Source organism: Mustelus asterias, chromosome 10 (genome assembly GCF_964213995.1).
Source record: "Mustelus asterias chromosome 10, sMusAst1.hap1.1, whole genome shotgun sequence".
In the NCBI taxonomy this organism is placed as follows: domain Eukaryota; kingdom Metazoa; phylum Chordata; class Chondrichthyes; order Carcharhiniformes; family Triakidae; genus Mustelus; species Mustelus asterias.
In genome coordinates this window covers 110744195-110758286 of record NC_135810.1, presented here as the reverse complement: position 1 = coordinate 110758286, position 14092 = coordinate 110744195, and the positions used below count along the sequence as shown (strand labels likewise).

The 14092-nt window shown below is 43.0% G+C and overlaps 1 protein-coding gene across 1 annotated transcript in view; it reads left to right on the top strand.

Moving 5' to 3' along the window:
- The window catches only part of cyfip1 (cytoplasmic FMR1 interacting protein 1), a 188361-nt gene that overhangs the window by 63972 nt on the left and 110297 nt on the right, over nucleotides 1-14092 (top strand). Inside the window, exons 12-14 of the mRNA XM_078222422.1 lie at nucleotides 6903-7025; nucleotides 8419-8544; nucleotides 10615-10781. Coding sequence (XP_078078548.1) covers nucleotides 6903-7025; nucleotides 8419-8544; nucleotides 10615-10781 — 416 coding nt within the window. The remainder of the gene's footprint in view (nucleotides 1-6902; nucleotides 7026-8418; nucleotides 8545-10614; nucleotides 10782-14092) is intronic.

The window sequence follows — 14092 nt, the reverse complement described above, 5'->3', positions numbered from 1 at the left end:
TTCGAATTGTGATGTGGTGGCCATTACGGAGACTTGGATGTCTCAGGGACAGGACTGGGTGCTTCAGGTGCCGGGTTTTAGATGTTTCAGGAAGGACAGGGAGGGAGGCAAGAGAGGGGGGGGAGTGGCACTGTTGATCAGGGATAGTGTCACGGCTGTAGAGAAGGTGGACGCCGTGGAGGGATTGACTACGGAGTCTCTGTGGGTGGAGGTTAGGAACAGGAAGGGGTCGGTAACTTTGCTGGGTGTTTTCTATAGGCCGCCCAATAGTAACAGAGATGTTGAGGAGCAGATGGGGAAACAGATCCTGGAGAGATGTAGGAATAACAGAGTTGTCGTGATGGGAGATTTTAATTTCCCAAACATAGATTGGAATATCCCTAGGGCTTAGGGGTTTGGATGGAGAGGAGTTTGTTAGGTGTGTCCAGGAGAGTTTCCTGACACAGTATGTGGATAAGCCTACTAGAGGAGAGGCTGTACTTGATCTGGTGCTGGCTAATGAACCTGGACAGGTGGAGGATCTCTCGGTGGGTGAGCATCTTGGGGATAGCGATCATAATTCTATCTCCTTCACGATAGCATTGGAAAGAGATAGGATCAGGCAGGCTAGGAAAGTGTTTCTCTGGAGTAAAGGGAAATACAGTGTCATCAGGGAGGAAATTAGACGGGTAAATTGGAAGGAGGCATTCTTGGGGAAAAGTACCGAAGGAAAGTGGAGGATTTTCAAGGAATGTTTGTCTGGAGCTCTGCATGACAACGTTCCGATGAGACAGGGGGGTGTTGGTAGGGTACGGGAACCGTGGTGCACGAAGGTTGTGATGAACCTGGTGAATAAGAAAAGAGAGGCGTACAGAAGGTTCAGAGAGCTAGGAGGTGTTAAGGATTTAGAGGAGTATACGGGATGTAGGAAGGAGCTTAAGAAGGAAATTAGGAGAGCGAGAAGGGGTCATGAGAAGACCTTGGCGGGTAAGATTAAGGAGAATCCCAAGGCTTTCTACAAATATGTCAAGAGTAAAAGGATGAGATGTGAAGGCATAGGACCCTTAAAAGGTGAAGGGGGAAAAGTTTGTGCGGAACCGTTAGAAATGGCGGAGGTGCTTAATGAATACTTTACCTCTGTATTCACGGTGGAAAGGGATCTGGGTGGTTGTACTGCTGGTTTGCGGTGGACAGAAAGGATCGAGCATGTGGACATAAAGAAAGAGGATGTGTTGGAACTATTGAATGGCATCAAGGTTGGTAAGTCGCCGGGACCGGATGGGATGTACCCCAGGTTACTGTGGGAGGCGAGGGAGGAGATTGCGGAGCCTTTGGCGATGATCTTTGCATCGTCGATGGAGACGGGAGAGGTTCCGGAGGATTGCAGATGTGGTCCCTATATTCAAGAAAGGGAACAGGGACAGCCCGGGAAATTACCGACCGGTGAGTCTAACCTCAGTGGTTGGTAAGTTGATGGAGAGGATCCTGAGAGACAGGATTTATGATCATCTAGAGAAGTTTAGTATGATCAAAAGTAGTCAGCACGGCTTTGTCAAGGGCAGGTCGTGCCTTACGAGCCTGGTTGAGTTCGTTGAAAATGTGACCAAACACATTGACGAAGGAAGAGCGGTGGATGTGGTCTATATGGACTTCAGCAAGGCGTTCAATAAGGTCCCCCATGCAAGACTTCTTGAGAAAGTGAGAGGGCATGGGATCCAAGGGGCTGTTGCCTTGTGGATCCAGAACTGGCTTGCCTGCAGAAGGCAGAGAGTGGCTGTGGAGGGGTCTTTCTCTGCATGGAGGTCAGTGACCAGTGGAGTGCCCCAGGGATCTGTTCTGGGACCCTTGCTGTTTGTCATTTTCATAAATGACCTGGATGAGGAAGTGGAGGGATGGGTTGGTAAGTTTGCTGACGACACCAAGGTAGGTGGTGTTGTGGATAGTTTGGAGGGATGTCAGAAGTTGCAGTGAGACATAGATAGAATGCAAGACTGGGCGGAGAAGTGGCAGATGGACTTCAACCCGGATAAGTGTGTAGTGATCCATTTTGGCAGATCCAATGGGATGAAGTAGCAGTATAATATGAAGGGTACCATTCTTAGCAGTGTAGAGGATCAGAAGGACCTTGGGGTCCGGGTCCATAGGACTCTTAAATCGGCCTCGCAGGTGGAGGATGCGGTCAAGAAGGCGTACGGCGTACAAGCCTTCATTAATCGAGGGATTGAGTTTAGGAGTCGGGAGATAATGCTGCAGCTTTATAGGACCCTGGTTAGACCCCACTTGGAATACTGCGCGCAGTTCTGGTCACCTCATTACAGGAAAGATGTTGAAGCCATTGAAAGGGTGCAGAGGAGATTTACAAGGATGTTGCCTGGATTGGGGGGCATGCCTTATGAGGATAGGTTGAGGGAGCTTGGTCTCTTCTCCCTGGAGAGACGAAGGATGAGAGGTGACCTGATAGAGGTTTACAAGATGTTGAGAGGTCTGGATAGGGTAGACTCTCAGAGGCTATTTCCAAGGGCTGAAATGGTTGCTACGAGAGGACACAGGTTTAAGGTGCTGGGGGGTAGGTACAGAGGAGATGTCAGGGGTAAGTTTTTCACTCAGAGGGTGGTGGGTGAGTGGAATCGGCTGACGTCGGTGGTGGTGGAGGCAAACTCGTTGGGGTCTTTTAAGAGACTTCTGGATGAGTACATGGGATTTAATGGGATTGAGGGCTATAGATAGGCCTAGAGGTAGGGATATGATCAGCGCAACTTGTGGGCCGAAGGGCCTGTTTGTGCTGTGGCTTTCTATGTTCTAAACAATTATTTTTGGGGGGGAAGAAAGCAGGTGTAATGTACAGATGAGAAACCAAGCAGAACATAAAGCCATATTAATTGCAAGCGCCACATTTGTAGAATGTAGAAGTAGAAAGGGTCGAGAGCTAGATTTTAGGTGTCCAGATAACCAACAACCTATCCTGGTCCCCCATACCGACACTATAGTTAAGAAAGCCCACCAACGCCTCTACTTTCTCAGAAGACTAAGGAAATTTGTCAACTACGGCTCACAACAACTTTTACAGATGCACCATAGAAAGCATTCTTTCTGGTTGTATCACAGCTTGGTATGGCTCCTGTTCTGCCCAAGGCCGCAAGGAACTACAAAATGTCGTGAATGTAGCCCAATCCATCACGCAAACCAGCCTCCCATCCATTGACTCTGTCTACACTTCCCACTGCCCCGGCAAAGCATCCAGCATAATTAAGGACCCCACGCACCCCGGACATTCTCTCTTCCACCTTTTTCTGTCGGGGAAAAAGATACAGAAGTCTGAGGTCACGTACCAACCAACTCAAGAACAGCTTCTTCCCTGTTGCTGTCAGACATTTGAATGGACTTACCTTACATTAAGTTGATCTTTCTCTATACCCTAGCTATGACTGTAACACTACGTTCTGCACTCTCTTGTTTCCTTCTCTATGAACGGTATGTTTTGTCTGTATAGCACGCAAGAAACAATAGTTTTCACTGTTAATATATGTGACAATAATAAATCAAATCAAAATTTGTGTGTGGCAAGAACATATTTGTTATGAACTGTTGTGTCTCTACCTTCTCCCTAAGATGGAGGGAGAGAGAGAGACAGGATGCCACTTCAGCAACCTAGATTTCATACTGGTGATTGATCATGATCATAATTCAACACCGGTAAAGGAATGGAAAGCTGCATTCTGAATCCTCGAAAGAAGTAAAACATTTCAAATTAAAGGTGGTAGGAAGCTAAGAGCTCGGAATTTCAAGTTGTGATCTCAGAGGATTGTTAGAAGTCTGTGAAATCAGATTTTTTTTCTGGCTTGGGCACACTGCGTGGTGTAACAACAGTTCTGATTGAGGATTCCATGTCATTTATTTACCTGCATTTTTACCATATTGGTATATTACTTCTGTTGTCTGTATTAAATAATATTTCATACTTTGGGAGTGTGCCTATTAGGTGGTCCCAGATATTGTGCCAATATTTGCAGTCTCCTTATTCTTTCCTTCCCTCATTTTGGAATTGGAACCATCTGTAGCTTTTGTTTGGGGTTTTTAAGTCCAAGTCATTGATATAAAGTAGAAATGCCAGATGTCCCAGCAGTAAAGTACTTCACTCTAACCGCTTTGGTGTCATTCCACCAGCAAGTGCCAGCTGTTCCCCTTCTTTCAGCCAGTTCCATGTTTCATAAATTCTCACTGATGAGTTTTATGTAGCAACCTTTCACCCTTTTATCGAGAGTTCTGTGAAATTCCAGACACAGCTAGCCATAATATTTACTACAGCCCAGCTGAAGAAAACGTTAGAAGTTAGTTTGGTGAGATATTTGCTTTCAGAAGCAATAATGGCTTCTGATCACAAGGACTTATCAAACAGATAATCCTAGAGTTTGCTGTTATAACTGCAATAGCAACCAGTTTAATGAAATCCATGTTATTAAGACTTCAGTTTATTACCTTTTATGAATATTGGGACACCACTTTCTAATCAAGTAGGGCCTCCTCTGCATTCAGTCATGCTCTCAATGTCTGCCACAATTCTACAAATAAAAACCAGTTCGGCCAAATAAATATCCGTTACATTAGGTCTTTTCTCTTTTTGAGCCTTTAGTTATTATAAATCTCCATAAGTAGAGGAAAATTAGAACAACTTCTTCATTGTAGCTATCAATTTAGCTAGAGGTACAATTACTTTGTCCACAAATTGAATTTCATTGTTTAATATGCTGTAGACATGTTAATGCCAGAAATATTGTTGTATTACATGTTATAGGGTCACAGAGATTTACAGCATGGAAACAAGGCCTTTCGGCCCAACTTGTCCATGCCGCCCTTTTGCTTAAAATCCCTAAGCTAGTCCCAATTACCCGCATTTGGCCCATATCCCTCTATACCCATCTTACCCATGTAACTGTCATGGCTTTTTAAAAGACAATTGTACCCGCCTCTACTACTATCTCTGGCAGCTTGTTCCAGACACTCATCACCCTCTGTGTGGAAAAGATTGCCCCTTTGGACACTTTTGTATTTCTTCCCTCTCACCTTAAACCTATGCCCTCTAGCTTTAGACTCCGCTACCTTTGGGAAAAGATATTGACTATCTAGCTGATCTATGCCCCTCATTATTTTATAGACCTCTATAAGAACACCCCTCAGCCTTCTACGCTCCAGAGAAAAAAGTCCCAGTCTATCCAGCCTCTCCTTATAACATCAAGTCCTGGGAGCATCCTAGTAAATCTTTTCTGCACTCTTTCTAGTTCAATAATATCCTTTCTATAATAGGGTGACCAGAACTGTACACAGTATTCCAAGTGTGACCTTACCAATCTTGTACAACTTCAACAAGACATTCCAACTCCTGTATTCAGTGTTCTGACCAGTGCAACCAAGCATGCCGAATGCCGCCTTCACCACTCTGTCTACCTGTGACTCCAGTTTCAAGGAGCCATGAACCTGTACCCATATATCTATTTGTTCTGTAACTCTCCCCAACATCCTACCATTAACTAAGTCCTGCCCTGGTTCAATCTACCAAAATGCATCACCTCGCGTTTATCTAAATTAAACTCCATCTGCCATTCGTCAGCCCACTGGCCCAATTGATCAAGATCCGTTGCAATCTGAGATAACCTTCACTATGCCACCAATCTTGGTGTCATCTGCAAACTTACTAACCATGCCTCCTATATTCTCATCCAAATCATTGATATTAATGTCAAATAACAGTGGACCCAGCACTGATCCCTGAGGCACACCGCTGGTCACAGGCCTCCAGTTTGATAAACAATCCTGTACAACCGCCCTCTGGCTTCTGTCATCAAGCCAATTTTGTATCCATTTAGCTACCTCACCCTGGATCCTATGAGATTTAACCTTATGCAACAACCTACCATGCGGTACCATGTCAAAGGCCTTGCTAAAGTCCATGTAGACAACATCAACTGCACTGCCCTCATCTACCTTCTTGGTTACCCCTTCAACAAACTAAATCAAATTTGTGAGACATGATTTTCCACTCTCAAAGCCATGCTGACTGTCCCTAATCAGTCCTTGTGTCTCTAAATGCTTATAGATCCTGTCTCTCAAAATACCTTCCAACAACTTACCCACCACAGTTGAGGCTCACTGTAGTTCCCAGGCTTTTTCCTGCAGCCCTTTTATGTTGATATGTTGAATATAGTATGTGGAAATAAACCAGCACAATGCCCATCAACTGAATAAGGCAGCTTTGGGAGGAGGAGATGAAAATCTTGTCTACTCATGTTAAATTATGACTCTCAATTATTCAGTATGTGTAAAGAAATAGTGAGAGATGCAACTTAATATCATTATCTTTGTTACTGGGCAAAATTTGTTGTTTGTGACTGAGTGGGCGGCACGGTAGCACAGTAGTTAGCACTGCTGCCTCATAGCGCCAGGGACCCAGGTTCGATTCTTGGCTTGGGTCACTGTCTGTGTGGAGTTTGCACCTTCCCTCCGTGTCAGTGTGGGTTTTCTCTGGGTGCTGCGGTTTCCTCCCACAGTCTGAAAGGCATGCTGGTTAGGTGCATTGACCTGAACAAACGCCGGACTGTGGCGACTAGGGGAATTTCACAATAAGTTCTTTGCAGTGTTGATGTAAGCCTTACTTGTGACTAATAAATTATCTTTAACTTTTGGGTCACAGGCTAGAGCACTGATGGGAGGGAGCCCCTGTGTCGCCCATGTTGGGGAAAGCTGTCATGAAGTGCCCATCAGGCACTTCAATGACTCAGGATTAAGAGAACAATTGTTTAGTTGAATTGGGAGTGTATGTGAATGCAGTGCTGTATTTGACCGTAAACACCTTTCAGTGATTTATACTGCTACGTTGTGAGTTCTCTCACGAATAGGCCTTTTCCTTTCCCTTAATTCAACTCTTGCAGGTGGTGACAGGGTCAGGCCGACAAGAAGCTCAAAAAACTGATGCTGAATACCAGAAGCTGTCTGAACTGGCGCTACAAGGAATGCAGCTGCTGTCCCAGTGGAGTGCTCATGTTATGGAAGTGGTAAGAGAGCCAAAGAAGAAGAAATTATTACTGCTTAAAGTGGAACTATTTTTAAAAAAAATAGAACATTATTGCTCCAAAGTTTGGTGTGCTAATTTATCCTTCAAGTCACCTCTGCTAGCTTGATCCTGATCTTTCTAAAATCTGCCCTATCCAGACTGCATTCAAGTTGTGTACGATTTCCCTTTCTAGTTTGATCTTAAACATTATTATGTTGTGGTCCATATAATCAAAGAACCCCTACAGCGCAGAAGAAGGCCATTTGACCCATTGAGTCTGCACCGACCACAATCCCACCCAGGCCCTATTCCCGTAACGCCATACATTTACCCCGCTAATCCCCCTGACACTAGGGTGAACTTAGCATGGCCAATCAACCTAACCTGCACATTTTTGGACTGTGGGAGGAAACCGGAGCACCCGGAGGAAACCCATGCAGACATGGGGAGAATGTGCAAACTCCACACAAACAGACTCGAGGCCGGAATTGAGCCTGGGTCCCTGGCGCTGTGAGGCAGCAGTGCTAGCCACTATGCTGCCCCCATGTAGTTCCTCTTCCCAAAGTACCCATTCACAATTTGTCTATCCCTCACTTGTTTTGTTACTGAAAACCAAATCAAGCCATGCCTTTGCCCAAACAGACGTATAAAACTTGTGCTTTAGAAATTCTGCTGTCTTAATTCATTTTGAAATCTTGCTGAAAGTTTCTTGGATCACAAACTGTTCCTTTCTGTATAGCAGTGCAGATTTTACAGAAACCATTTTGATGTGGTGACACCATCTTGAAAAAGGGGGTTACATATGTAAGATATACAGCATAGAAACAGGCCATTTGGCCTAATCAGTCCATGAAAGTTTTTCCCCCTAATATGCTTGCCTAGTTTTCCTTAAATACATCTATACTATGCACTTCAACCACTCTCTGTGCTCGTGAGTTCTGTATTCTCATCTCTCTTTGTGTAATGAAGTTTTTTCTAAATTCCCTATTGGATTTCTTGGTTGCAGTCATATATTAATGAGCTCTAGTTATCTCCCCTAGGTGATCAATCTGTCTTAAGTTACCTCTGTTTAATCCTCCAAAATCAATAAGGTTTTTGAAACATTGAGAATGAAACAGCCATAGATTAATTGAACATATAGTACACGCATTCATACTTAAAACAACACTTAAGGATGCTTACAACCACTCCTACTTACAATTGGAGACTCAATTACATTTCAGTTCTAGATGCTGCACTTGGAGAGAATGAGCTGGCTGACTCGCTGAATATTTTCACTATTTTCTGTCTTTATTTCAGATTTCCAGCATCAACAGTATTTTGCTTTTGTTTAAAGTTGAAATGATTAGCTTTCAGTCTGTTCTTTGTCTCATTTTTATTTTATAATTTTACAGTACTCTTGGAAACTTGTGCATCCCACTGATAAGTACTCCAATAAAGATTGCCCAGATAATGCAGAGGAGTATGAGAGAGCAACAAGATACAATTACACAAGTGAAGAAAAGTTTGCACTTGTTGAGGTGGGACAAATAAGAATGCACATTTTAACCTATTTATTTTGAAAGGTTTCTTCCTGTAATGAAGTCCAGGATTTCTGATATAACAGGTTCAGTGCCAGTACACTTGTAATAACTCCGCGGAGGCGTAAGTCCCATCACCAAGTTACTTTATTTACACCATACATCTGCGCACAGCCAGCTCTCCAGTTGCTCCCTGCTGAATTGCAGGCTAGGAGTCTGACACACCTGTTTTAAATAGGGAGCATGAGGCTCCCTGATTTAACCATCAATTAGGACTCACCAGGTAAGTCTCTTAAGGAAGGGACTCATCGGATATTTCTTTTCATACCAACCAAATAAACTCAAATTAACTTAAGGACAAATTAAAAGGGGCAGCTCCCCAAGGGACTCATCAGGTAGTCATTAGCCTGGCTGAAGTCATTACAATACTTACGACATGCTCACTGCTTCCCCATTATAACTCTGCATTATTTTTCCACTCAGCTATATACCTATGTGTGTAATTGTTCAGCCCCGTTGGGACTACAGAGCAGCCATAATCTAAGGCAATATGTACAAGGGCAATCTATCTTGAATTTCTTTGCAGGCGTACGTGCCCGCCGCCTCCGTGTATTTTGAACACTAGGTGTCAGTCTCCAAACTTTGAACCATTGTTCCCCTCCAAATTCTTGCCCATTATTCCTGCAACTCCATGTTTGACTCTCACCAAATTACATCCTCTGATTATGACCAAGGTGCATTATCCCTCATCTTCCTGCTTGCCCTCAGTCAAACTTTGACTTCAAGCCAGCATATGACTTGAGTGTGACATCAAGGAGCCTTAACAAAATTGAAGTTGATGGGAATCGGGGTCAAGTTCTCCACAGGTTAGTATACTCAGCACACAGGTTGTTGGGAAGCCAATCATTTCCCTCAGTTCATTCCCTGGGGAAGTGTCCTAGGCCAAACTCTCTTCAGTAGCGTCACCTATGGGGATGTTTGCTGATGATTGCAGTGTTCAGTACCATTGCAACTGCTCAGATACTGAAGCAGTCCATACCTGAATCCAGCTAGACCTGGCCAGCTTTCGGGTTTGGGCTGATAAGTAGCATTCGCGCAACACAAGTGCCAGGCAATGACCCATCTCCCACAAAAGGGAACTTAATCATTTCCTCTTGGTATTCAATAACCTTAACCTTACTGAATCCTCTACTATCATATTCCTGGGGGTTACCATTGACCAAAAATACTGTGGTTACAAGAATAAATCAGAGGCTGGGAATTCTGTGCCAAGCAACTTACCTCCTGACTTCCCAAAGCCTGTCCATCATCTGCAGGGCACAGCTCAAAAGTTAGCTCCAGCTGAGAATAAGAGCCAAAAGTGATTTCTGGACAAATGCACAGCAGGATCTATAGTTGCCATGGAATTAAATGTCCACTTTTTGAAATGTGCACGTAACATTTACTAAGGCTTTGCAAAACCACCTTCATTAATGTAAAATTGCACTTTGGCTCATATTGAAGGTGGAAGGGACTTTGTAAATGCTTTTTTGCCACATATACCTCGTTAAAAAGTTGATGTTCCAATGCACCTGCCTGAATGCAATTTTAAAAAAAATTACATGGTTGGCTTTCCAGGGCTGACAATAGCAGCTGAAATTATAGCCTAATTAATGGAAGAAAAATACCCCCTTGGGAAAAGGCCTCATTACCTTGAAAAACTGGCATCATGAATTGCTGATGGACAGATTTTTAATAATCTGAAGATTCCTGAATGGTAGCACTGAACGAACTGAGTTTTGTTTCGATAAATATCTCGTCTTTTTGGTGAAATCAGTAAGTGAAAAAAATAAATTGTTAAATTTTGACTCCGACTGATTAAACTGGTCATTTAAAATTGGGTCTTATTCTGTGATGGCTGTAAGTGATTAGAGAGCATTCCTAAGATGCTAAACTTAAAATTACACCATTTTCGATTCTTCGAGTATTTAACTTTCCACACAATTAAAAAAATAACATGCTAATTTTTGTATTAAAACAAAAGTGGGTGCAGTAAACTTTTAAACTTGACTTATCTGTTTTGTGTTGCAGGTTATTGCAATGATAAAAGGATTGCAAGTGCTGATGGGTAGAATGGAGAGTGTCTTCAATCATGCAATCCGGCACACCATTTATGCTGCACTCCAAAACTTTGCACAGAAAACACTTCGTGAGCCTTTGCGCCAGGCCATCAAAAAGAAGAAAAACGTGATTCAGAGGTTTGTCTAAATTGTACATTAAATGTGATGAAACTCCTTTTCATCAGTTTTCCCCTCTTCCCTCGAAGAATATCTCACCTTATGTTGATGTCAATCTAAATATTGGCGGCACAGTAGTTAGCACTGCTGCCTCACAGCGCCAGGGACCCGGGTTCGATTCCTGGCTCGGGTCACTGTCTGTGTGGAGTTTGCACGCTTTCCCCGTGTCTGCATGGGTTTCCTCCGGGTCCTCTGGTTTCCTCCCACAGTCTGAAAGACGTGCTGGTTAGGCGCATTGACCCGAAGAAGCGCCGGAGTTTGGCGACTAGGAGAATTTCATTGCAGTGTTAATGTAAGCCTTGTGACTAATAAATAAACTTTAAAAAAAAATGTGCCTGTGATGATTGCAGTATTTTTGTAGAAATACAGCAGCACTCGGGGCTGATTTGAAAGATAGGATTGGGGACGGACGGGATTGCACTGACACATTAGGACATATGCTTTTGAATTGGGGTCTCAGCGTCTTAGTAGGTGACAATGGGATGTCAGGAGGATGGTGAGGTCATTAGATTTTGTATTTGAGTACTTACTATGTTACTTTTAGTGCGTTTGATTTTAAAACATTTTCTGGAATTCTAATGCTGTTTTCATATAATTGCATATATAAGATTTTGGTGTTTTCTGCTCCCTTTTAAGGCGGAGCAGACTTGGCAGGAAAGCTTTATTGTGAATTGATTTCATTGAGATAAAGTCAGGACAAGTTTATTAAATCCTCTGTTAAACTATGTCAACAAATTTAGGCGTTGCTTTACAGTTTAATGCAGAATATACTCATGTGCCAAGATCTGGATGGCAGAGCGCACACAGTAGTTTCTCTAATAGCTTTGATCTTTTGGTCTTCAAGCATTTTTCTAGACCAAAGAGCTACGGCCTGCTCATTTTTCTCCTAACTGGCCTCACTTTAATTTCTAGTATTATTCTTGAAAACCTTGTTTGCACCTTCTCCAGTGCCTCAATATAATTTTTACAAAATGGAGACCAGTACTGTGTTCTATACTCCAAATTACACATTTAAATAGGAAAAGAGTAACTAAAGCTAGTGTAGGTCCACTAGACATAGTGTCTGGGGAATTGATGATGGAAAACAAGGAGTTGGTAGATGCACTGAGCAGATACTTTGTGTCTGTCTTCAGGTACTTGAAAATCAAGAGGTGAAAGAACTTAAAACAATCACCATCACCAGTGAAAAAGTGCTGGGAAAACTATTAGACCTAAAGGCTGACAAGTCCCCAGGACCAGATGGCCTGCAACTGAGGATATTCCAAGAAGTAGCCGCAGAGGTAGTAGAGGCATTGGTGATAATCTTACAAAATTCTTTAGATTCTGGAAGGGCGCCAGCAGATTTGCAACTAGCACATGTAACACCTTCATTCAAGGAGGGAGGCACAAAGCAGGCGATCATAGGCTAGTTACCATACCATCTTTCATAAGGAAATTGCTAGAATCTATTATTAAGGAGGTTAAAGCAGGATATTTAGAAAATCATAATGGGATCAGATAGAGCCAACATGGTTTTGTGAAAGGGAAATTGTGTTTAATTTATTCAAGTTATTTGAGGAAGTAACAAGCAAGGTGGAAAAAGGGAACATTAGGTGTGGTGTACTTGGAAGGTTACTACACCACATATAGCACATGATGTAGGGTTACGTTTTAGCATGGATAAAGGATTGGTTAGCTGACAGAAAGCAGTATGTAGGAATAAATTGATATTTTTTGGATTGGTAAGCTATAACTAGTGGAGTGCCACAGGGGTCAGTGCTGGGACTTCAACTACCGGGGGAGATGATGGCCTAGTGGTATTATTGCTAGCCTATTAATCTAGAAACTCAGCTAATGTTCTGAGGACCACGGTTTGAATCCTGCCACGGCAGATGGTGGAATTTGAATTCAATAAAATAAATCTGGAGTTAAGAATCTACTGATGAAATCATTGTTGATTATCGGAAAAACCTATCTGATTCACTAATGTGCCTTTAAGGAAAGAAATCTGCCATCCTGACCTGGTCTGGCCTACGCGTGACTCGCGAGCCACAGCAATGTGGTTGACTCTCAACTGCCCTCAGGCAGCTAGAGACGGACAATAAATGTTGGCCAGCCAGCCATGCCCATGTCCCACCAATGAAAAATTTACAATCTATATCAGTAACTTGGATGAAGGGGTCAAATGTATTGTAGCTAAACTTAATGATGACACCAAGATGGGTAGGAAAGTAAGTTGTTCAAGAGGAGATAAAGGGATGTAGATAGGTTGTGAATGGGCAAAGATTTGGCAGTCGGACTCTAATGTGGGAAAATATTTACTCGTCCACATTGGCAGGAAGAGTAGAACAGTTCAGTATTTAAATGGAGACAGAATGAAGTAGTTCAGAGAAGGTTTGCTCGACTCACTCCTGAGATGAAGGGGCTTATGATGAAAGGCTGAACAGGTGAGCCAATTAGAATTTAGAAGAATGAAAGATAATCTTATTAAAACATCTAAGACCCTGAGAGGTCTTAATAGGTTGGATACCGGGAGGAGCTTACCTCTTGTAGGAGAGACTAGAACTCGGGGACACTGTTAAAGCATAAGATGTCTCCTTTTTAAGAAAGGGATGAGAAGAATTTATTCCCTTTCAGAGGGTCGTTAGTCTGTGAAATTCTCAAACCAAGAAGGCAGTGGAAGCTGGGTCATTGAATTAATTCAAGGCTGAGTTAGATTTTTGATAAGAGATCAGGAGTCATGGGAGCAGACAGGAAAGTGGAGATCATAAGCAAATCTGTCATGATCTTATCAAATGGCCAAATAAGCTTGAAAGGGCAGAATGACCTCCTCCTGCTTTGAAGTGTTGTGTTTCTGTCTGTATTTGATTGATACAATCTCATTTTCTTTCAGCTTCCCCTCTTTCAGAGGTTACTAGGCACCCTTCTCCATATACTAGACATCAACCTCCCACATCATGTATCACAGAGACTACTACAAGAATAATTAATTCATACTAACAATAAACTCAGAATTGAGAACTGCTGTTCTCAGAAGCTGAGACATGGAATCCCCAGAAGTCATAGAATCCTACAGTGCAGGAGGAGGCCATTTACCCATCGAGTCTCCACTGACCACAATCCCACCCAGGCCCTATTCCCATAACCCCATGTATTTACCCTAGCTAGTTCTCCTGACACTAAGGGACAATTTAGCATGACCAGTCCACGTAACCAGCACGTCTTTCGGACTGTGGGAGGAAACCAGAGCACCCAGAGGAAAGCCACGCAGACCCGGGAAGAGCGTGCAGACT